The 26397-nt window shown below is 33.2% G+C and overlaps 2 protein-coding genes across 2 annotated transcripts in view; both read right to left on the bottom strand.

Annotated features, from left to right (window-relative positions):
- Atu (Another transcription unit) overlaps window positions 1-26397 on the bottom strand; it is a 463287-nt gene that overhangs the window by 21367 nt on the left and 415523 nt on the right. The window lies entirely within an intron of this gene.
- LOC149479363 (uncharacterized) lies at window positions 10743-25029 on the bottom strand. The gene is made up of 6 exons (XM_089707968.1): window positions 24873-25029; window positions 20040-20122; window positions 14021-14107; window positions 13328-13576; window positions 12104-12242; window positions 10743-11184 (listed from the first exon to the last, which is right to left on the bottom strand). The coding sequence occupies exons 2-6, from the start codon at window positions 20115-20117 to the stop codon at window positions 10985-10987; spliced, it is 753 nt and encodes a 250-aa protein (XP_089564094.1). The 5' UTR covers window positions 20118-20122; window positions 24873-25029; the 3' UTR covers window positions 10743-10984.

Below are 26397 nucleotides of genomic sequence, written 5' to 3'. Positions count from 1 at the left end.
TATAATACAGCACTCAATTTACAGCAGCACTATATTCGGAAAGGGAACTGCAGAAGTTCAACAATTTCCGCGACTATTTTACCCACTTTCAGCAGATATGAGTCAGCGGCATGTAACACCCCGCTTATCTTCTAATTTACGTCCAAAACAGTTTGGCGGACACAAATGTATTCCGATCGTTGTAACAAAGACCAATTCCATTTCTTTGCGCTCTTTACGAAATGAAACCATGTCCAATGCCAAAACTACCACGATAAAAAACTGTCGCGATATTGAATTACCATAATATATCTATGATGATATTTTTTCTTTTACGTATCTATGTATTGGAGAATATTCTGCCGTGTTCCAATATCGTTTTCTACGTAGCCGTAATCATATATTTGACCTTTTTGATAAAAAGTATATAGGTGCTTTGTGGTAGTTCCAGATATTGAATTAGCAATAATATGTTTTTTTGTATTATATTTCAATTACATAGTTTCAGGTCGTACTTCGCACCAATATCAACAGGGAGGTAATAATTTGTCAAAATAATTATTATTAGATCAAGATTAAAGGTTTACAGTCATCATGTTAGATATTACACACATTACATATATTTTTTTGTTAAAATGTGCGACATTATTTTTTTAGTACGTACCTACATTCTTACTAATATAATTATTTATTAACTAGCTTTCCACCCGCGGCTTCGCCCGCTTTGTCTAAAAAATAATAAATTATATACTAAAACGCTCCTCTTGAATCTCTCTATCTATTAAAAAAAACCGCATCAAAATCGGTTGCGTAGTTTTAAAATTTTAAGCATAGTTACATAGGGACAGAGAAAGCGACTTTGTTTTATACTATGTAGTCAGTAGTGATGTCTACAAAAGTAAATACGATCAAGTTATGTTAACTAAAGATCGTGATAATAATTTTCTTCCTAAAACGTAATTAAGAGCAGAAGTGTATAAACTATAAAGTATTATGTTATTTAAAACAATTTTGACGACAATTTGAGTTAAAATCAAGTCGTTGGTACCCTTTCTTCGCTTTACGCTCGAGGAAACCCAATTACCCCAGTTATTAAATAAATTCTTACTATCCTGATTAAATCGGCAATCCTTTGAAATGAAGTAAAAATACGGTAAGTGAAACCACGACAACAAACTCACGTCTGAAAGGCATTTAATTAATGGAGCCCAGAGTGAAATGAAATTCTTTCTTTTCAAAAGAAAAGTATAAGAGAAAAAGTTAGATAATAGTTTGTTCAGTGGAGATGCGGATATCCGAGACTTGAGTTATCTACAATTTTCTTTGGCTATCTTTTAACTATTGAAGTATTCCTGTTAATTGCGTTTGATTCGGATTTATGGTGCATCCTGTTGTTTGCTAGCATTGGAAGTATTATTTTGTTTTTCTGCCAGGAGTTTAATATACCTAGTATTCAATAAATAAAATATGTTTACTGTGCCTACAAATATTTAAAAATAACTAACACCATAATTTATTGTAGTACTTACTATAGCTTCTTTATATCATCTTGTGACAAAAAAATAAATTAATAACAAGATTATATAGGTAATAAAAATAAATATCCCGACTAAAAGTTATAATACCATAAATTGCTTAATTCCATGTCCTAGTGTCATTCTCACGACTAAAACAAATCTATTGTCACCACTCACATAAAAAAAAACAACAATTACTTTTGCAAAATAAAAAATTATAATAAAATAATTCCCTAAAATTACATTTGGTACGGTCAACAAAGCGACAGTTGCGGAAAATTGGCATTACAAACAAAATATAGACGATTCTGTACTAAAAAGAAGTTATTTGCCACACGTGACTTTTCCGTAGGAATTAGGAAAAATGTGCTCACGAAGTTAGGATTTTTTGATTAGGGGACTTTTATTAAAACTATGTCAGAATATAAATAGTAATCTTATTTGCTAAATAGTTTCTGTAATAGAAATCACTGGTTGCTCTTTTGAGGTATTTGTTAAAATATCGCTTAGGTATAGCTACAAATACATAGAACAACAAAAGGTATATATAATATTATGCAGATATTAATTAGGTATACATGTTTACAAATAGGTTCTACAAACCAACTTAATTTTATCACGTATTAAATAAGCCGCCCAAAATAAAAACAAATAACGCAAACAGCTATACGATACCTTGATACTTTTCAAAACTCCTCTGTGAATACTTATATGCATTTTCTTGCTGTTGAAGTATCGGGTAAATATTTTCTTAAAAACTACGGAATATTCAACACGAAATGCATCTGATGTTTACTTCCGAGTTATAAGTTTAATGGAGATTTGTGAGTACCTAAACTTCGGAATTTGCCACTTTAACACATTGAGTGGCGAATGCCTAGGATTTTTCAAATCTTCGCCGTCGTATTTATAAGGTACGTAAAGCTGGCGATGAAAAATTAGCGAAATTAAAAAAAAACAACACCAGAATTTGTTGCTTATTTGTTGCTAATTAGTTGCTATAATGACGATTTTGTTGCTCAACCCGTTCGCTGGAAATCAGCAACAGTTCTAGCTTAACGTTAAGGTAGCGTGCAGAAATCGGAAAAAGGGATGGATCGTTGCAAAAATGCAGATGAATTTGTTGCTAATTTGTTGCTGCATAAAAACAGTGAAAATTTTGAATTTTTTTCATTGGCGCCAAAAATAACACTGGCCACGTCAACTTAATTGTCGATTTTCGGTAGTGAAACATAAAAAAAAATTTGTTGCTCCTCCCATCGTTCACTGGCAAAGTGTACAGAGCCAGCAACAAAATAGAAACCGGAAGTAGAGTTAATTTTGAAACCGGTTTGCTAGAAAATCGTCCACGCCAGCTTAACTGTCGATTTTCAGTAGTGAAACATAAAAAAAAAATTTGTTGCTCCTCACATCGTTCACCGGCACAGTGTACAGAGCCAGCAACAAAATAGAAACCGGAAGTAGAGTTAATTTTGAAACCGGTTTGCTAGAATATCGTCCACGCCAGCTTAACTGTCAATTTTCGGTAGTGAAACATAAAAAAATAATTTGTTGCTCCTCACATCGTTCACTGGCACAGTGTACAGAGCCAGCAACAAAATAGAAACCGGAAGTAGAATTAATTTTGAAACCGGTTTGCTAGAAAATCGTCCACGCCAGCTTAACTGTCGATTTTCGGTAGTGAAACATAAAAAAAAAATTTGTTGCTCCTCACATCGTTCACCGGCACAGTGTACAGAGCCAGCAACAAAATAGAAACCGGAAGTAGAGTTAATTTTGAAACCAGTTTGCTAGAAAATCGTCCACGCCAGCTTAACTGTCGATTTTCAGTAGTGAAACATAAAAAAAAAATTTGTTGCTCCTCACATCGTTCACCGGCACAGTGTACAGAGCCAGCAACAAAATAGAAACCGGAAGTAGAGTTAATTTTGAAACCGGTTTGCTAGAATATCGTCCACGCCAGCTTAACTGTCAATTTTCGGTAGTGAAACATAAAAAAATAATTTGTTGCTCCTCACATCGTTCACTGGCACAGTGTACAGAGCCAGCAACAAAATAGAAACCGAAAGTAGTGTTAATTTTGAAACCGGTTTGCTAGAAAATCGTCCACGCCAGCTTAACTGTCGATTTTCGGTAGTGAAACATTAAAAAAAAATTTTTGCTCCTCACATCATTCACCGGCACAGTGTACAGAGCCAGCAACAAAATAGAAACCGGAAGTAGAGTTAATTTTGAAACCGGTTTGCTAGAAAATCGTCCACGCCAGCTTAACTGTCGATTTTCGGTAGTGAAACATAAAAAAAAAATTTGTTGCTCCTCACATCGTTCACCGGCACAGTGTAAAAAGCCAGCAACAAAATAGAAACCGGAAGTAGAGTTTATTTTGAAACCGGTTTGCTAGAAAATCGTCCACGCCAGCTTAACTGTCGATTTTCGGGAGTGAAACATAAAAAAAAAAATTTGTTGCTCCTCACATCGTTCACTGACACAGTGTACAGAGCCAGCAACAAAATAGAAACCGGAGGTAGAGTTAATTTTGAAACCGGTTTGCTAGAAAATCGTCCACGCCAGCTTAACTGTCGATTTTCGGTAGTGAAACATAAAAAAAAAATTTGTTGCTCCTCACATCGTTCACTGGCACAGTGTACAGAGCCAGCAACAAAAAAGAAACCGGAGGTAGAGTTAATTTTGAAACCGGTTTGCTAGAAAATCGTCCACGCCAGCTTAACCGTCGATTTTCGGTAGTGAAACATAAAAAAAAATTTGTTGCTCCTCACATCGTTCACTGGCACAGTGTACAGAGCCAGCAACAAAATAGAAACCGGAAGTAGAGTTAATTTTGATACCGGTTTGCTAGGAAATCGTCCACGCCAGCTTAACTGTCGATTTTCGGTAGTGAAACATAAAAAAAAATTTGTTGCTCCTCACATCGTTCACCGGCACAGTGTACAGAGTAGTGTAACTCTACTTCCGGTTTCTATTTTGTTGCTGGCTCTGTACACTGTGCCAGTGAACGATGTGAGGAGCAACAAATTTTTTTTTTATGTTTCACTACCGAAAATCGACAGTTAAGCTGGCGTGGACGATTTTCTAGCAAACCGGTTTCAAAATTAACTCTACTTCCGGTTTCTATTTTGTTGCTGGCTCTGTACACTGTGCCAGTGAACGATGTGAGGAGCAACAAATTTTTTTTTATGTTTCACTACCGAAAATCGACAATTAAGCTGGCGTGGACGATTTTCTAGCAAACCGGTTTCAAAATTAACTCTACTTCCGGTTTCTATTTTGTTGCTGGCTCTGTACACTGTGCCGGTGAACGATGTGAGGAGCAACAAATTTTTTTTTTATGTTTCACTACCGAAAATCGACAGTTAAGCTGGCGTGGACGATTTTCTAGCAAACCGGTTTCAAAATTAACTCTACTTCCGGTTTCTATTTTGTTGCTGGCTCTGTACACTGTGCCAGTGAACGATGTGAGGAGCAACAAATTTTTTTTTTATGTTTCACTACCGAAAATCGACAGTTAAGCTGGCGTGGACGATTTTGTAGCAAACCGGTTTCAAAATTAACTCTACTTCCGGTTTCTATTTTGTTGCTGGCTCTGTACACTGTGCCAGTGAACGATGTGAGGAGCAACAAATTTTTTTTTTATGTTTCACTACCGAAAATCGACAGTTAAGCTGGCGTGGACGATTTTCTAGCAAACCGGTTTCAAAATTAACTCTACTTCCGGTTTCTATTTTGTTGCTGGCTCTGTACACTGTGCCGGTGAAAGATGTGAGGAGCAACAAATTTTTTTTTTATGTTTCACTACCGAAAATCGACAGTTAAGCTGGCGTGGACGATTTTGTAGCAAACCGGTTTCAAAATTAACTCTACTTCCGGTTTCTATTTTGTTGCTGGCTCTGTACACTGTGCCGGTGAACGATGTGAGGAGCAACAAATTTTTTTTTATGTTTCACTACCGAAAATCGACAGTTGAGCTGGCGTGGACGATTTTCTAGCAAACCGGTTTCAAAATTAACTCTACTTCCGGTTTCTATTTTGTTGCTGGCTCTGTAAACTGTGCCAGTGAACGATGTGAGGAGCAACAAATTTTTTTTTTATGTTTCACTACCGAAAATCGACAGTTAAGCTGGCGTGGACGATTTTCTAGCAAACCGGTTTCAAAATTAACTCTACTTCCGGTTTCTATTTTGTTGCTGGCTCTGTACACTGTGCCAGTGAACGATGTGAGGAGCAACAATTTTTTTTTTATGTTTCACTACCGAAAATCGACAATTAAGTTGACGTGGCCAGTGTTATTTTTGGCGCCAATGAAAAAAATTCAAAGTTTTCACTGTTTTTATGCAGCAACAAATTAGCAACAAATTCATCTGCATTTTTGCAACGATCCATCCCTTTTTCCGATTTCTGCACGCTACCTTAACGTTAAGCTAGAACTGTTGCTGATTTTCAGCGAACGGGTTGAGCAACAAAATCGTCATTATAGCAACTAATTAGCAACAAATAAGCAACAAATTCTGGTGTTGTTTTTTTTTAATTTCGCTAATTTTTCATCGCCAGCTTTACGTACCTGTATTTATAGACTGCGCTTTAGTTTAAATTTAGTAATATTTATTTATTTATAAGTAAATAATTTATGAAGTTAGATACAAACATATTTGTTTGTATTGCACAAATCTCTTGCAGTTTTTAAAATGTATCTACTATTTATTGCAAATACTATACAGGAACAATGTATAAAATTTAATATAATAACAATATATAAAGAATAATAACATACGCATAAATAAGCTACTTTTACTACGCGATTATATAATTTATGAAATTATTGGAGCTCTATACATATAAATGGTTTAACCAGTCTATTATTCCTAATTATCCGCCTCATAACTAGCATAGAACCATACTCGTATAAACAAGAGACAAAACCAATTTTTTCTACTAAAATTTATACTTCAACGTCAAGACTATAACTACAAAGTTTTCTATCAGATCCCCTAGTGTCCATTAATAACACATGGCGCTGAGCTGATATTAAACTTCAGTTCAAGTGAAAAATGAAGCAAGAAGACTACATGCTGTGATTTAGACATATCTTCGTTTACTGGGCGTAATTCACGCGATACAAGGCTGTTATCACACTGAGAAGTGCTATTTAATATGATTTGTATCTTTTCATAATTTGGATTGACAGGACTATTATTTCATCATTATAGTTATTTTACAGGTTACCTCCTATCCTAAGCTCCTATCTATCAAATTTGTTTTGATATACCTAGATTAAAAATAAAAGTTATTGTGAGTGGTGGAGTAGGTGCTATGTGTCTATAATTATTTACTATATATATAATGTAAATAATATAATATAATATATGTGCAATTTAGTTAACACCAGGTTAACCGCTAAAACTTTACAATTGTACACGTACCTGTATTAAAAAAATATACATGACTGCTAACGTTGCGATTGTCACACGTCATAGCAAAATAAAATATAATACCATTCCATTTAAGGTAGGTTTTAGTTAAATAGTCAACCGTGCAGGTGGAATATCTAAAGACCAGTCGTTTAGTGAAGACGCAAGGTTCCGACTCCTTCGCACTAATTTGCATTCTTGCAAAGATTGAAATGTAGATACTGCGTTGAATTAATATAAACCTAGATAGAGTATATACCAAGATAGAGTATAAACATGTATGAGTTAGATACGCCGAAAGTTAATTAATATAGTTTAGCTTCGTAAATTGTTCTGTCTATGGTTACATTATGGGTTTTGAATAGCATAAATTATTATTTAGTGGTACATATTTCGCAATAAAAGGTAGCCTATGTCCTCGGGTATCAAAATATCTCCATACCAAATTTCATGAAAATTGGTTCAGTAGTTTAGGCGTGATTGAGTAACAGACAGACAGACAGAGTTACTTTCGCATTTATAATATTAGTATGGATTAAATATTCAAATCAGCTACACGCTGTATCTGGTTGAACTTTATGATTATCCTCTTATTAAAATAATACATATCTTTACCGTACAATATTATTTAGGATAAACAATAACTGACTGACATATGATGCGAAGAAAAAAAATTGTTACCTAGAAACCGTAAATATTAATATTTCAAGAAACTTCATAACTTTTAGTCTTTGCCCCACGTCGGTGTACTTAATTAAAAGCTCACGAATAAGTGGCCACTTAATTGTATTAAATCGAGCGATACTGTAGAGGGTGTCCTGAATCATTGTTCTTGTACGTGGGTAGTTGGAAATGACCAATGGGTAATAAAATGTAAGTTACGAGCATATTATTTGATATTGTAGCTTATATTATGTGTGTGATGACTTAATTAGTGTGAGATAGAATTAGGATTTAATATGGAACTCAGATGAGTGTAAAATAATTGAGGGTAGGTTTGAAATGTTGTTTCATTCATGAATCAGAGACAGATAGTATTGCAACAGATAACTAAATAGTTATACTACGTTATTAGTATTTTCGTTTGTTTCTTCTTATATGTACCTAATGAAATTTTAATTTAATTTAAATTTAGGGGAAATTTTGTGCTTTACTAGAAACGTAATTCACGATCATATTGTAGTAATCTATCGCTTATAAAAAATAAAATACGCATAACTAAAACCACAAACTACAGTCAAAATAAGGTTCCATTTACAATGCCGGAATATGACGAGTTTCCATGAATATTCTTTTAAATATTGTGTTGTTTTACACAACAGAATCCGAATTTAAATATAAAGCGAGGCAAGATGTCGCAGCCTGTAATCAACAGGCTTCATAGCTTGGGTTACAAATTATGTAATAGCCACGTTGTTACTTTGATACAAACCGATTTTAAATCTCCATTAATCCATGAATAACTAGCTTTACGGAAAATAAAGGGACTTTGATGTCAGCTGTTAAGCGATTCGTTGATTGATTTAACTTCTTTAAAGATATGAATTATGAATTAAAGGTGAAAAAATATGAATTTTACAGACTAGCTGTTGTATTGAATGTGAAATTTACACTATTCTCGTAATAATGTAATAATTAATTAAATAAAATACGATGATTATTTGAAATACAGACTGTAAAATTACCTATAAATTAACAGAATTTTTAAATTTGTGAATGACTGTAACACACTATGTTAATTTTAATTTATAAAATAATATTTTGTCTGTATTATTATAATTTTTTTTGTTATATTAATTGACAGATAAGGTAGCACATGCCCCTTGACAAAGATATTTTCTAAGTTGAATCGCAACTTGAAGATTCATGATTAATTCTTAACCACAATACAAGTACACTTAATTCATTCCCCGATCGCATATTATTCCAAAATTGGCCCATAAAGCTCATATAAAGTGCCCCAAGTGACACCAAGGAAATGTTTTAAGTAATCTGCCTTATGTCGCATTTAAACTGTATAAAATATCGATGAAATAAATTTACCAAATATTTTATCATGAATCGTCTTGACCTTATTGAAAACTGACGTGTTTTAAGAGCTTTTCACCGATTCCCTTTACAGCGTAGCGGGCACCTACAAATTACCTCGCTATTTCACACAAACAGCAAACATAATCCGCAACTAGTATTTATTCTTAGCCTCCTATATTTACTACCTTGCTCGGAAAATATCTAGAGATTTTCCTCAGATGATTTCCTGTTTACGACGTAGGATTTAAAAGGCGAGGGCTACATTTTTAAAATAATAAAGATTCGCGAGAAAATAAATGTCTCTCGGATTACGGGATTTGGTTGTCTTCATAACGCTATGATCCTTGTGGGGGCAGATAATAAATGATATCTGGGGTCACAGATGTGGATCTTGATTAAGGTTTTTAAACATTTAAGTAAAGTTGATTAAACGTTTGGAACAGCAAGTGACATGAACCAAACTTTATTACTCGTAGCTTATTAAATTTGAAAAACATACGACTCTATGTACCTATAATGCCTCCTTAGTACATTGGTTGACGCGTGAGCGTAGAACAGAGGGCTGCTGGGTTCGATTCCCGGTGGAGACGAAGAAAAACAATGTCTCGGTCTGGCAGGACACAGAAGGCTGATCACCTGCTTCTCCCTAAATAAAATCGATCAGTGAAACAGATGTACAATGCATCTTCCCCTTACCCCACTAGGGGACATGGAAAAATCAACTATGCAGACTTAATGGCGATCCCTCGTTAATGCACCGTGACGTTCTAAATCTTGTCCACGAAGATAATTCATTGTCTCCTGTAAGAACTCCACAGTCTTTTTCCACCTTCCAATAAACTTTTTCAGACTACAAAAAATATAGAACATACTCTTAACACAATTATATGTTCATAAGTCCGTCAGTTAACTAATATAACTTTAAAATAAATCAGATTTATATGTATCCAAGCTCCATAGATTAAACTTTATATTAAAATTCTATACAGCTCTATCACTGTATATTTTATTTTATCTAATATCAATTCTTACTCTTATATATTCAGACACCAATTATGTTAGAGAATTCGAAATGGTAATAATCATTGCCGTTGCCAACAATTGGAGATTCTTTCCAGCATATTCATTAGCCATATAATTTCTTAATTGTTATCTTTTTTAATCGTTTTTACTTACAGCTTTAGCTCTTCCCTTGCTATTCTTAATTTTAATATCAAGTTTAAAGTTCAATATAAGTAGGTCAATTTAGAAGTTTTACAAATCTGACCGCACACAAACTGTGTTAAAATGCACAGTAAAATTAATAAAGAGCATCACAGGTATTACTGTTCACCACAACCTGCTGAGGACTTTGGAAACTCTCCAAATACAATAATGATCAAAATAACACCACTCATACATTTTACAGCGAACGATTTTCGCATCTATTCCTTTCACTTTACTGAACAATTTCCTTTGAAGCTTTTATTATTTCAGCCTCACAGTCGTGATCTGTTATTATAGTATTAAACGGATTATGCCTGTGTAATGTATTAACAAGGTGTTTTAGGTTTAAAAATAATCTTGGAATGGAAAAATGTACCAAATTAATGATGTAGGAAACACTTTTGTAAATTAAAATCGAGGTTTAATGTTCCAATTTAGATTCATAAATAAAATTAAATCAATTACAATTTTTTTACAAAAAACATTGACAACTTATTACTTACAATTTTAATTTTAATATTGTGTGCAGTTTACTTGTTTTCATTTTTAAATTTAAAGAGTAAAGTAATCTAAAGTAATAAGAAACTTTATAATAAGTGTCCATTTATTTGAGATTACAAATCTTCGTTTTAACAATTATTAAAAACTAAAAATACTTAAAATATACCATACCAATTCGTTTCGTCTAAGAATATAATATAATTTACTTACAAGAAAATTTTAACACAATTTCCAAATTTTGATGTCAAGACGGGTTACTAATAAAAAAAAAAATAAAAAGAATAGGAATCAAAATTTAAATTCGTAAAATATACCCATAGACTAAAATTATGTAGTAGCAACATTGGTATTGTCTTTGCCCTGTTCTACTGTCACTATGGCTTCTTTCTTTTCTTCTATCTGTGGCTTCCCACCATTAATTAAACACTCGACGTAAGATGGCGGCTGATCCACGATAAGCTGCGCTCTTTCGATCATCAATTGCTTTATGTACTTGTGGATTATAAACAGGAAAATAGCTGCTACGCCTGTGGAATAAGTTTTTGTTTTTTTAAATTTTGTACGTAAGCTAATTAATAAATGGAATAACATTTTAAAATTGTATTATGTTAGCGATTTAATACGGTACTTAAAAATCTGTTTTGAATACTTAAAAATCTTTAATAAATACTTTACTTATGGTTTACGAAATTGCATAAAAATCATAATCAGTTGTATATGTCACGGCTAAAGGTAGGTGAGAACATAAACTTAAGATTAGCCGGCTAAACTTAGGTTTATTTTCGACGAGGTGTTAATGTTAGTTTGTTCTATCTTTAGCCGGCTAAACTTAAGTGTAACCGCAGGCCCGTGGCTAAAAATGTCGGGGTGGGTAGATTTGGTTAGCGCCGGGCCGGTGGAGGGCTTGAGGGGCCCGCACAGTGCCAGAAAACACTCGCCCTGTTCCTTACATGTATTATAGTAACCAAATCTACCCACCCCGACTCAGGGCAGAAAGCTGGTGGCTAGGTTAGGTTAGGTTAGAACTCTTAAGACCCGCACGAGCCGAGCGAGCGCAGCGAGCGTGCTGCGGCAGCAGCCGGCGAAGTGCCAGAAAACACTCGCCCTGTTCCTTACATGTATTATAGTAACCAAATCTACCCACCCCGACATTTTTAGCCACGGGCCTGCGGTTACACTTAAGTTTAGCCGGCTAAAGATAGAACAAACTAACATTAACACCTCGTCGAAAATAAACCTAAGTTTAGCCGGCTAATCTTAAGTTTATGTTCTCACCTACCTTTAGCCGTAACATATATATAAGATCATGCATAAAAAATTTTAATATTTAATTTAATAGCATTCAAATGCTTTGAAGATGAGATTTTTTATGAATAATAGGAAGATTTTTATATGTTCTAGAAGAATAATTTTTAGATACCTATTAAATAAAATTAAATAACTTACAAACATCCATCAGTTTGATGAACCAGTAGCCTTCCACAGTGAAGTCGTCGCGGTCGGGTTGGTATGCTATGTATAGCATTTGCAGAACCAACTTCAGGACGGATAGACCGTAGAACATTCGCATGGGTTCTGGATCTTTCTGTGAATTTTTATTGTTTTTTTTTTATTATTATCATGTTTAAAACACAGGTCAATAATAAAAAGACTAATTTCAGAATAGGCTAATTATTATAGTAATTACATGGTAATTACTAGACATCGGATTATATGCATTTGCATGTTTGCATATGCAAATGCATAAAACTGTCTAATTACGGTGTTAGTGCATATTTTAGCCTTTTTCCCCAATCGTGCATATTTTGTTAAGTAGCGGGATTGGGAGGCGCAGTGGCTGACTGACTGACAGTGCGGCTCGCGCAGTGTTGCCACCTCGATTTTCTGAAAACGGCTAGAAAGGGCTAAAAAGTAAACAGAGCGAAAAAATCACGAATAAATTAGACGCGAGTACCGCCAGAACGCTTAAAAGTGACATTTTTTTTAGTTTAATTACAATTTTGTAATGTAATTATTCCGAATCTGAGCATTTTGATTGTTGACTAACCTTTATTAGTCAACCAGAACGCTCAGCGAGTAAACAAAGCCTATTTTGACATGGTAAAATGGCAAAAAATTTGAAAACGGGCTCTATTTCAAGTGAATTTTGAGACATTCAAAGTAGGGCTAGGCCCTTTTGGGGCTAAAAACTCAAAACACGGGTTGAATTTCCGAAAAAGGGCTAGATTTAGCCCGAAATGGTCTAAGGTGGCAACACTGGGCTCGCGGGTGACAAACTTCACAAATTTGCGCTCGAAAATTTGAAAAAATGCTTAATTGTATATTGCTACAAAAACTATTTTTAATTTTTAGAGAATTTCGCTGTTTTTGTACAATCTTTGATTAAAATATATAAAAATAATAAAGGTTTTTTGATTTTGTTAGTGCATATAATCCGATGTCTAGTAATTACATAATGATAGAATTGTTACTGTAGATATTTTTCCATAAAATTTTGTCAAATTAGAATCAGGGGCAGAAAAGTGTTTGTGACCGATCGCATCTGAAACTGCTAGACCGATTCTTATTAAACTTTTCGTGATTATTTGATTTGTCTGACATTATGTAGGTATTTATAGTGTCTTGGCAGAACAAAGTTCATATTGTATTATGTATAGAATATAAGCATACCTTATGCACAGCCGCAACGAACGACAGAACGAATCTGAACCATATTGCGTTGATCAAAAAGTTCAAAATATCAATGAGATAGACATGCAGCATCCCAGGGTAGCACCGGGGTTGTCCAGGCATCGGAAAGTAGTCAATATTAGGGTCACTGTATGAACGCAGTATTAGCGGGAAGGGATAGAAACCATGAGTTCCTAGATTGAGCACCAGAAGCACTGGTTCAAGCCATGGCCAGTCTGTTAGACGGAGCTGAAAAAAAAAAATTAAATTATAGACATGTTACAAGTGTTTTTTTGTTGTTGGTTTTATTTATATTTTAAATGTTTATTTCGCTATGGCCTATGAATTAACCCGGTTGACGAAGTGTTTTGTGTATTATCTATAATTACCTATGTAAAAAATCCTTAACAGAAAAATGAAATTACTCTTTTTACTTAGATATATTGATGATATTAATAATTATAAAGACTTAGATATTTTTAAAAGCACACTTCATTGTATTTAAAGATTGTTGGAACCTATTTGTAACATTTTACATCATAATATCCATTAAAATCAACCAAATAATACAAATTTATATAAGCGTTACTAATCGATTCACTTTAGGTAATCTAAAATATGAAAATATCCATTCGTACAACGAATTGTAAAATCCAACCATTACAACGACCATGTTTTCGTTTGTAAACTTACACTATCTTTGTCAACGTCGCATTGGAAACCCTTGGTAACAATGGCGACTACGAGGAGGTGACATCCAATGTCCACGATGCTTGCGATCTGTAAAATATTGTCGATTAGCATTGGGAAATTTTAATTACTATGTAATTATTAGATTTGTTAGTCTTTTGACTACTCAGATTTGTTGTAACTAGGTGTTTCCATCAACTTAAACAAACATTTATTTATTCAATAGCTGGGTCCACACCGGATGATCCAGTGATCCCGCGATCCGCGATCCAGGATCGCAGAGCATGGATCGTGGATCATGTTAGGCCGATCCACTTTAAAAACTTGCGATCCCAAATATGCGCTCCAAGTGATCCTAAGGCGATCCGTGATTCAGCCAGTCTAAATTATACTGAAATGTTTGCGCAAAAAATCAAGAAAAAGAAATCGACGGTTTTGGGTGAAACAATTTTATAAAAATCGACTGGCATCTGGGACTCAGCTGTACCCAGAGTTAGTTTCAGATGAAGTTGAACACAATTTTGCAAGAATGAATGCTAATCAATTTGAGATATTCGACTTTCTGAGATGTCCATGGTGAGGTGGATCGCGCGATCCAACCCAACCGTCCACACCGCACGCATCACGCAACTGAGGCACCTTTGAAGCAGGTACAAAAACCGCCCGCTAACGGATTGCACGAGGTAGGGAGCGCGCGCTCCAAAACGCGTGCATGGATCGCGCGCGGCACGTCCACACCGCCCGCATCTTTGGATCGCGCGCCTGCCGCGCGCGATCGGATCGCGGTGGATCGTCCAGTGTGGACCCAGCTATTTAGACTTCTTCTAGAAGCACTTTTGAATCGTCATTAGGAACATATAGTTTTAAGATTTACCACCGATTCGGAATTCTGCTTCTACGGAGAAGAAATGGCAAGAAACTCCGTAAATGCTTTTGAGATCATATCAATTTTAATTTAATATGTACATATGTATAATATCAGAATAGTGTTGCCAAAGGACCCTCTGCACCATCTAGGAAACACAGGAACGTAAGTCAAGTAAGTCATTGGTTGTAACTTGTAACAGTAGATGGAAAAAGTAAGTATTTCTATAGCATACATTTTTCTTGTTCATAAACACTGTCAAGTATCACCAAAATCCGTAAAGTAGATTTTGTGAAATACGAAGAAATGTCCGCTCTTCCATGCTCAGAAACATTCACGTTTTTAAAGAACATTACATAGTCCATTGAATAAAAAGTTCTAGAGTGCGTGAGTTAGTAACGTAAGATGTTTCTTCGGAAACATGTCAAGAGTCCCTAGGTAATAAACATACTAAAACCCCGGGCCACTAGGAGGAGCCCCGGAGTGGGGGGAGGGCGGAAATGGGTCCATTTTTTCATTTTTCGCTTAAATCTCAAAAACGGTACATGTTAGAGAAAAACTTTCAAGGAAAAGTTGAAAGGCCATAAAATTATCTACAAGTTGTACCTGAATCATTTTTTCCTATATCCTACCGTTTCTGAGTTATACGCAGTAAAACATGATTTTGGCTCAAACAATTTCCACATCAATCGATCAAAAAATATTTCTTTCTTCCAAAAAACTCAAATGTGCAACTTGTGACCGGTACTGATAGATTGCTCTTAATTAGGTCTATAATTGGTAAAATAAACACATTCCTCCATGGAAGCCTTTAGGAGGAATCGATTGTCAAAATATTATATTATGGTAGTTTGAGTTACTGAACTTGATCTTTTTATTTTTTTCTTCCAAAAAACTCAAAAGTGCAACTTGTGACCGGTACAGATAGATTGCTCATAATTAGGTCTATCATTGATAAAAATACCAGATTCCACCACGGAGGCGTTAACGGGGAATTGAATTTTATTAGGGTAGTTACGATACTTGAACTTTTTATTTTTTTTCTCCAAAAAAACTCAAAAGTGCAACTTGTGACCGATACTGATAGATTGCTCTTAATTAGGTCTATAATTGGTAAAATAAACACATTCCTCCATGGAAGCCTTTAGGAGGAATCGATTGTCAAAATACTATATTAGGGTAGTTTGAGTTACTGAACTTGATCTTTTTATTTTTTTTCTCCCAAAAAACTCAAAAGTGCAACTTGTGACTGGTACTGTTAGATTGCTCTTAATTAGGTCTATAATTGGTAAAATAAACACATTCCTCCATGGAAGCCTTTAGGAGGAATCGATTGTCAAAATACTATATTAGGGTAGTTTGAGTTACTGAACTTGATCTTTTTATTTTTTTCTTCCAAAAAACTCAAAAGTGCAACTTGTGACCGGTATCGATAGATTGCTCATAATAAGGTCTATCATTGATAAAAATACTAGATTCCACCACGGAGGCGTTTACGGGGAATTGAATTTTATTAGGGTAGATACGATACTTGAACTTTTTATTTTTTTTCTTCCAAAAAACTCAAAAGTGCAACTTGTGACCGGTATCGATAGATTGCTCATAATTATGTCTATCAATGATAAAAAAACCAGATTCCACCATGGAGGCGTTTAGGAGGTATTGAATTTTATTAGGGTAGTTACGATACATGAACTTTTTAACTAACTACCCTAATAAAATTCAATTCCCCGTAAACGCCTCCATGGTGGAATCTGGTATTTTTATCAATGATAGACCTAATTAAGAGCAATCTATCAATATCGGTCACAAGTTGCACTTTTGAGTTTTTTTGGAGAAAAAAAATAAAAAGTTCAAGTATCGTAACTACCCTAATAAAATTCAATTCCCCGTTAACGCCTCCGTGGTGGAATCTGGTATTTTTATCAATGATAGACCTAATTATGAGCAATCTATCTGTACCGGTCACAAGTTGCACTTTTGAGTTTTTTGGAAGAAAAAAATAAAAAGATCAAGTTCAGTAACTAAAACTGCCCTAATATAATATTTTGACAATCGATTCCTCCTAAAGGCTTCCATGGAGGAATGTGTTTATTTTACCAATTAAAGACCTAATTAAGAGCAATCTATCAGTACTGGTCACAAGTTGCACATTTGAGTTTTTTGGAAGAAAGAAATATTTTTTGATCGATTGATGTGGAAATTGTTTGAGCCAAAATGATGTTTTACTGCGTATAACTCAGAAACGGTAGGATATAGGAAAAAATGATTTAGGTACAACTTGTAGATAATTTTATGGCCTTTCAACTTTTCCTTGAAAGTTTTTCTCTAACATGTACCGTTTTTGAGATTTAAGCGAAAAATGAAAAAATGGACCCATTTCCCCCCTCCCCCCACTCCGGGGCTCCTCCTAGTAGCCCGGGGTTTTAGTATGTTTATTACCTAGGGACTCTTGACATGTTTCCGAAGAAACATCTTACGTTACTAACTCACGCACTCTAGACCCCCCTTGGAGGGACTCATTCAATGGACTAACAACAAATTTGTTTTGACGCAGACTCGGATGGACAAATAGTTGTATATAAATTACATAATTTAGCTTAAACGCCTTTATAAGCGTTCAAAATCCTTTTAGTATAAACTCCGAAGTCTAAAGTCTAAACCATTATTAATAAAATGTGTAGTTTTCCTTAAATGATTCATGTCTACTATTTTAATGGAATGCAATGAGCTATTATGAAGTCAATGCACTTATTGAATTGCATATAACATATAGTCACATTAAAATTGCTAGATTTTATTTTGCTAGTCTATCTATATCTTATCTTACTATTAATCACTACATAGTATAAAACAAAGTCGCTTTTTCTGTCCCTATTTCCCTATATCCCTATGTATGCTTAAATCTTTAAAATTACGCAACGGATTTTGATGCGGTTTTTTGTAATAGATAGAGTGATTCAAGATGAAGGTTTTAACTTTTAGTATATAATTTATTAGGTTTTAGACAAAGCGGGCGAAGCCGCGGGCGGAAAGCTAGTATTATAATAAATGCGAAAGTTTGTGAGGATGTGTGTGTGTGTGTGTGTGTTTGTTACTCTTTCACGTAAATACTACTGAACCGATTACAATGAAATTTAGCACACATATATAGAAGGTAACTTGGATTAACACATAGGATAGGTTTTATCCTGGAAATCCCACGGGAACGGGAACTATGGAACTATGTTTTTCTTTGAAAACGCGGGTGAAGCCGCGGGCGGAAAGCTAGTATTTTATAATATGTGTATGTAGTATATTGTAGATTAATAAAAAAAATCCGTTTGATAGGTTATACTTTGGATTATAAAATGAAGTGTCTACTATCTCTTGTTTAAATAGATTATTAATTATTATGTACATAATCTATTTCATCGACTATTGAACAAACAACTCAGCAAATATATGCATTATCACCGTAACTTCATGACAAAGGTTTCATAAAACCCTCTAGCGATTAAATTTTCAAATCCAACTCATAATCCTGCATAAATTGTCACAAAAATACTAACAATTGCACCCATATCGTACGAATGAGGAAGATAAAAAAAAAACCCTGTTGTATTTTTGCATGCGGGTTTACCAGTTAATTGCGAACGTTTGTTTCAAGAGATTTTCGTATACTAGATAGGAACTATGAAAAACTGTTTCCAGCTGTATTTAATGTGTTTTTGGTAAGTTTGTGAGACTTGTTTATTAACTAAAGGGGCTTGAATGAAGAAAAGTTACGTTTAATGTGAGATGGTAGTTCAAAAGATTATCATAAAGGATATTTCGTATATACCTAAATGTATAGTTATAGAATATACTACCTAGTACATTGACTATACTACCTAGTACTACCTGGTATAGGTAATTCATTTAATATCTATGTCACGTCTTCTATTAAAAAAGGTTATGTGCATTTATTGCATATATTATACCAAATATTTTAAATCCCGTTATTTTTTAATTTATTAATATAATTTTACATGATATAACCTTTCATTAACTTAATTAATTATTATTATCGGATATGTAAATGTTATCAGTGCATTTGAACTCTCTTATCTTGTGAATTATTTAATTCACATGACCTTCCTGAACAAATCTGTGTAGTAACAAACGGATTTGTTTTCAATAATTATATAATTTATAGAAACATGCATCATATTATTATTTTAAGGGAAAAATAGCGTTTTTTATGAACTTACGTAAAAAGCTCTACAGAAAGTTTTGGACTCACTTTTTCCTTAAATGACGAAGGTTTTTATCGGTATGTGAAACAGGTTTAAACCTTATACCGTAGTATTGCGTATTCATCGTCAAAGGTCAAACTCTTCAATATATTTTATATACAAACTGACACCCGAGAATTTATCCCGTTAAAGCTTTATCCTTAGAGCTTTAATTATTCATTTCTAATTCCAAAATTGACTTTTGTTTACTTGCACTCTTGCACTCTTTATAATAATATAAGTAAGTGCTGTGTTATAATCATATTCTCTAACGAAAGTTTCTTCACAATTGGCCTAGACGGATGAAATAGAAACAAAGTCCATAAAACAATTAAGTATGTTATTTTTAAAGTGTCCATAGTAGGTACCTATATATAATACTTATAGATATAATTGTTATTTTGTCACTACAAACAGACGCTTCAATATTATTATGTATTTGTATGGATGACGTCACAGAGATACAATGTTTATGATTCACGAGTTATTGAATAAAATACGTCACTATTTACTTTGTAGTTTCATTGACCTTTAGTAGTTTTGGCGGGGATTAACCCTAAGGTAGAAAGTGGTAGAAATATTTGAAACAAACGTTCCTTGCTGATTCTTCTCAGTGGAAGACAATATAAAACGGCTTTTGCTTTGTTTTGAGTGTTTAAACACACTCAGTGTTAAACATTAGTTTTTCAGTGCTGTTAATCATTTTTAAATAGTTTTGAGTGGGTTACTCATTAACAAAAATTGCTTTTCAATGTTTTTAATCATTTGTGTACATGTAATTACAAAGTACTAACTATACTATCATATTATATTGTGTCTACTATATATTATATTATCTGTGGCACTATATTGCTGTAGTAATAAATAAAATGGGTTGTTAATAATGATAAGTGTTACTTGCCAAATTCATATATCCAATAATAAAGCATTTTATTTGAAGGCTGCCTCCACAACACCAGTCTCGCCTAGCTACCTGCATTTCGTCTGAAAATATAAAAACAATTTTATTTATTTAACATCGTAATATGCATGTTCTACATCATTTAAAAGATGTAAATATTACAAATCGATCGGTATATTATTTTTTAATGACTGATATTTATAATAAAATAAAAAATAACTTATTAAAATAAAAATGTAGAGCAGGTACTGTCATCCCAAAAAATAAAAAGATTTTTTGTAAGTAAACGAATTCAAACTAATCGTGCTGCTGTTTATTTTCTACATAATATTATTATTTCATCCCTTATAATAATCAACATGTATTCTCGAAGTTACCATCGCGATCGTAACGACGCACGATGCGAACAATTCAGCCGATTAAATTCTATGGTGTTCTGAGACCTCGTTTATGTATACCTACGTATAAATGTATAACAACTAACAACAAAATATACAACCTTATTACCATACAAAAGGGTTTATTATCAAATGTTAATGCGTTGTTATCAATACTTCGCGATAGATGCATTAATTGAAATTTTCTGCGGTTGTAATTATTTGAAAGTTGAAACCATTTTAAATTGATAGCTAGTGTAATCATTTGTTGTTATTTTTATTATTTTGTGAATCTATATTTATGTCTATTTCTGACATTTTTTGTATACCTAAACGTGGGTGGGCGGTTACTAAGTTTTTGCAACCGCTTAATTTTATTTACAAACTCTGCAATAATAATGAATGTGCTTATACTGTTTAATTAAGACGATACACAAAAAAAAATCCACTGCTTGTCGGGCGGAGTCTAATAGCTCGCTATCGCGAACGCGGGTGTGCGCGAAGTCATTCTTGCATACTCGCCGCGCTGCCGCTGGCCGACTCGGGACAAACATGTACATGGAGTCGTCATACAGTTATAATATTGTTATACATATATTTAATTGTTGATTTATTGGTTTTATTTTCTTGCTTATAAACACAAAATTATCTTCTTTTTAACAACTACTTAGACATTATTAATAATTATTAATTATTATTATTTCGTAATGTTTACTTTATTACAAAATAATACAGGTTATAAATAATCTTTAAAATAACAAAAAATATTGTTACTCTGAAAAAATGAAATGGTACCTAATTACGCGGACTACTGAATTGATTTAGATAGAATTTGATGCTGACGTAGATATTACATCATGCCCAGAAATGAAAGGTACTATTTCTGAAAGAAGTTATAAACCCTAATTCTTCTCAGTCAAAGAGTGGAAGATATCACTAATACAGTAAAACTGATGCGAAACTTTGGATGTTAATTTGTATATTTTTTTGTTGGTTGTTACTTAATCACGTCAAGACTACATTACCAATTTTGATAAAATATAGCTAATTGCCTGGATTTACACATAGGATACTTTTATCCGAACTGAACACTTCTGTGGGATAAAACAGGATTCACGATATAACCTAATTCCAAGCGGGCAAAGCCGCGGTCGGAATGATATTTTTTTAAATAGAGAAATTGTTTTAAAAAAAAACACAAAATATATTGACGCATGTATTTATTTTTTGCACTCTATTATAATTGTAATTATTCATTACAAATAATCAAAATAAAATAGCCAGAACAAAGTTAGGCCCTGGTAGGGTAGGTAGGCAGGTACAGCAATGTGAGACGAACACTGGCTTATTTATACCAATAATAATGTATTATAAACATTAAATTAAGTTTACAACAAAAATACATAATATTAGCTAATGTGAAAACGAATCAACCAATCATCCCACAACAATGAAATGTGCACACAAATATTCATCCAAATCGGTTCATGTGATTAGGAGGAGTGACTGCAGCGCCATCTTCCGGGCCCAATTGTGTTTCCAGATCACCCAGGAACTCAATTTAATATACTTACACAAAATTTTTCGAAATTAAAACTCACATTACTATGTAAATATGAATATAAACCTGTTTTAGTACTAAGCAATTTCCCGCACAGGTGTAGTAAGTATAAATGAAATAAATATCAACATCAAATTCTTTATACAACATACTTATCTACCACCTACTAAGAAATGTAATTCTTGAAATTTTTTCGTATTTTTTTTAAATATAATACTACTCCAATGAGCTCCTGTTCCATATCACGTCCGCCATACTTCCACTAAGTTCACCATGATTTTTTATTTCTTTGCACTTTGTTGCTTTTTGCTAAAAATGGAATCATGCGATAAAACCAGTAGAACGTTGATAACATACATTTTTGACTGAATAAAGGTACTTAGGAAGGAGTGGTTTCACATTGTGAACAATCAGTGGGTTTATTTTCCTTCTGGATTCCGGATTTCTGAAAAGATTATCTATGCTATAAATGAAAAAAATCTTACACATTCGTTATGTACTTAAAACAGGGGTACATATCAAACATCGTCTATAATACAATTATCATCAAATTTAAAATAAAACCAACTTACTTCATTAATTTGTTCCAATTGTAAGCATTCTTTTTTCTCCAACCTTTATGTTTCTTCTTCTTATTTTCTTTATTGTCCCCATTTGTCTCATTTTGTCTTATCGTGTTGTCACCCTTTTTTACGATTGCGCGAGCGACACAAGTTCCCCGTGTGACGGCCGTAGCGGGAATGACTCGTGCAGCGATCGGGGTAGGAAGGTACAGGGCGGCTCTCGCTATATTGGCTGGTCGCGCGCTAATTTCAAGTATTTCTTGTTTAATTCAAAACCATCGCATATTTCAAAATTCTAAATCGGTAGACGTATAGGTTGTATATTTTATGGTTAATATCCAAAAAGTCGTAACTTTACGTTTGTTATTTTGAAGATGCCAGAGATTATAAAAAAATAACAATGAGAACTTTGTATTTTTTTTCTATCGAGAAAATATCATGGAATCATGTTTCTAAAACGGTAGACGTATTGTGTAACTATTGAACTTTCTTGTCAAGAATTTTCATCACGACAACTTTAATAATATAAAAATTACGAAGGTTTAAAAAGGGCCGTAAATGTTAGAAAAATTAATTCATCACCTTAATAATTAATTATATCGATAGTGAAACTAATTGTAATTATGTATTTAAAATAATTTACATCACATTTTTTTAGACTGAAATTCAATATGGTCTGAAATCTGAGTAATGTTTTTATGCCTTGCAAACAACAACTCAGAATTTGCAAATGTAAGTCAAATAAATAATATGTATAACAAACAATCAATTTTATTAAAAACATGACCTACCTACCTATTAGGATGAATAAAAAATTCTCGAAGAGGAACGCTTGTTTACATTTTTTTTTTGTACATTTAATTTCCTAAACAGTATGTACGGTCTATTTTCAATAGAAGAAAACACCGCACCATAGACATGCAACGTGTAACAATTTCAAGGCTATTTGAGTTTTGCGAGCAAAAAACTAAAAACAGAACTTTAGTTATGTAAGTAGGTAGGTATGATTCATCGATTCTTATTTTCATTCAGAATTTCGCGTCCACATACGATTATATACATCATCAATACAATATCTTATTCCTGTATTTAGGAAAATACAGGAATGTAATTGAAACAACTTATAACATACTAGCTTTCCGCCTGCGGCTTCGCCCGCGTTTTCAAAGAAAAACACGCATAGTTCCCGTTCCCGTGGGATTTCCGGGATAAAACCTAGCCTATGTTACTCGTGGATAATGTAGCTTTCGAATGGTGAAAGAATTTTTAAAATCGGTCCAGTAGTTTATGAGCCTATTCATTACAATCAAACAAACAAACAAACAAACAAACAAAGTTTTCCTCTTTATAATATTAGTGTAGAAAATAATAGGCAAAGTACGTATAGGTACCTACTTACCTATACATTTTTTATTTATTAAACAGATAATACAGAATACTATCTACACATTTCAAGGTTTCATTTCGTCTGTCTACGTTTCATTTCTAATGTCTAAAACAAACGCAGGAAATCGTCATGTTTATTTATCAATCAACCTATGGAGTATGGGTAGCTCGTCTGTTATCACATAATATATGTAATAGGTATAAATACTTAAATAAATGTCAATGCGCATTTAAATTCATAGCAAACGATTGCACGAGGAAAAAGTCTCTATTGCATAATTTATTGTTTTTCTATTTTTCCTTCTGCGTACTGTACACATATTTTTTGCAATGCATTTTTTTGTATACGTTTGATTTATTACAGCAACAAAAATAAAGCAAAAAATACATTATACCTACTTACATACTAGGTACATAGATAGGGACAAGTCAAAATTGAGCACCTTTTGTAGTAGGTATTAAAGTGTTATGAAATACAGGTAAAAATAATGTTGGAATCGTCCAAAACATTTCTATTTAGTTCCAGTTTCATGTAATTATTTTATATGATACATATTTAGGTTAAAAAGTTGCAATTTGCAATACACGTATTAGGTAGGTACATACTAGTTGCAAATTGCAATGACCGAGTTAGAATTAACGATCGCGCCAGAAATAATGACCTAAGTAACAATTACTATACCGCTTTCTAGACTTATTAATGCATCAATTTTAAAATAATATAAACTTAAATATGGTTTCAAATTACCACAAAGTACGGAGCATAATTAACTCTTCCAAACAGTTGAATCACGGAAATAATTTCTTTATAGGTAGGTACATTATAACATAACAACCACGGCACTAATCGCAAAATATCGAATCATTGATTGGAACCGCTAAAGTTTAGTAAAACACCTGAAGAATGATTACTAACGTATTCAAGAACAATTATATAAACACTTACCGGCTTATTATACGACAAATCCAGTTAAACTAAGGTTAAAAAACACAAAATATCACGAGAGAATTTCACCACAACACCAATGAATCACAATAATCAAACACGACTGCAGCACAGTGAATGCGCACACGCAGACGTCTCGTTGTTACGTACCGTGTGCATGTGTGCGTACGCCACAGAGCAGAACACCAGTAGAACAAATTTAAAGTTTAAACAATTAGTTGTGCTGTTTCACGCGAAATTTGTCATGGTATTAAAAGCGTAACTTGTAATTATTAAAGTACGTGATCAGACAAAAACTTTAACAGCCTTAAATTTATGCTAATTTGCGTAAATATTTTGCTTTCGACTCATGTTTAAAAGACGAAATGTTGTAGTTTATTAATTTGAAATTACTATGTAAATTTAGTAATTACTCCTAATTAGTTGAATAGGTAGATAGGTAACGTTAGAGATAATAATATCAAAATATTATTATATACTATATATTAATGACAATAATTAGTACTAATTACATATTTGCTATATGCTAATAATTATTTATTAACTTATTAGCAGCATTAGTTAATTATAATTGAAATTACAGTAAAATGTATACTAAAAAATATGACTTCGTTAACTGAAATTACTAGGCTGAGGCACAAGCATTAATTACTGTATATGCGAATGTGTGCGTTCCATATTCTTGGATTATCCACAAGTCAAGGCGATTGATATAAGGAAAGTCAACCTTTCATATTGTGTTAACTACATTCCTGCGTTTCCCTTTACCATAATGATTCATCGCACTTAAAAACCAGCAATGGAAGTCGTGAAATGTAAAATACGCATTCCTATTTCATCTAACGCCATCTATTGGTGATTGTAGGTCATTAATAATATGTGTATGTTTGTAAACAAAATGTAACAGTACGCAATATATTATACATACGTACCTACCAATAGTTTTTAAAGTAATAAATTATGCTTTGTAAATTGTGTAATGTGAAACTAGCATAATTACCCTTTTAAGTTTTAATGTTTGAGTCACATACAGATTACAGACACATATTACTATACATAATATAATAGGTATGTACTTGTAGATAAAAATGAAGCTATTATACAACTGCCCGATATAAAAATGTATTTTATTATTGATTGCATTACCCACGGCTTCAAGACACGTGGCTCATTCCCACATAAATAATAACATAATATTGCCCTATAACCTCCCCTATCTTCTAATGATTTTCCCAGAGATTAGCCCTGACAAACAGAAAGACGTAGGTACAAACAATATTCTTGGTAGGTATGAACTTGGATGTAAGTAATTTGAGTATCTTGGCGCCTACAATCTGGATTTTAAATTACCTAGTGCATATCCTAGTCTCTACCATCATGTAAATAGTATAAAACTATGTCCATTATATCAACAAATAAATGACCACAAAACAACTTTTTTCGCTTTTTAACCGACTTCAAAAAAGGAGGAGGTTTTCAATTCGGCCGGTATATATTTATTTTAAATTTTTTTTATATTCTTATT

The sequence above is a fragment of the Colias philodice genome, chromosome 20 (assembly GCF_061535455.1).
Source record: "Colias philodice isolate Cphi_HAF_F1 chromosome 20, ilColPhil1 Martin Lab GWU primary, whole genome shotgun sequence".
Taxonomy (NCBI): Eukaryota; Metazoa; Arthropoda; class Insecta; order Lepidoptera; family Pieridae; genus Colias; species Colias philodice.
This window is presented reverse-complemented; position numbering and strand designations above follow the sequence as displayed.

Excerpts from the sequence above, each read along its gene's own strand:
- LOC149479363 (XM_089707968.1), bottom strand. The coding sequence starts at position 20,117 with ATGCAGGTAGCTAGGCGAGACTGGTGTTGTGGAGGCAGCCTTCAAATA. Across the intron at positions 13,577-14,020 it reads GCGACGTTGACAAAGATAGT|CTCCGTCTAACAGACTGGCC; the intron begins GTAAGTTTACAA and ends TTTTTTTTTCAG. Across the intron at positions 12,243-13,327 it reads TCGTTGCGGCTGTGCATAAG|AAAGATCCAGAACCCATGCG; the intron begins GTATGCTTATAT and ends AAAAATTCACAG.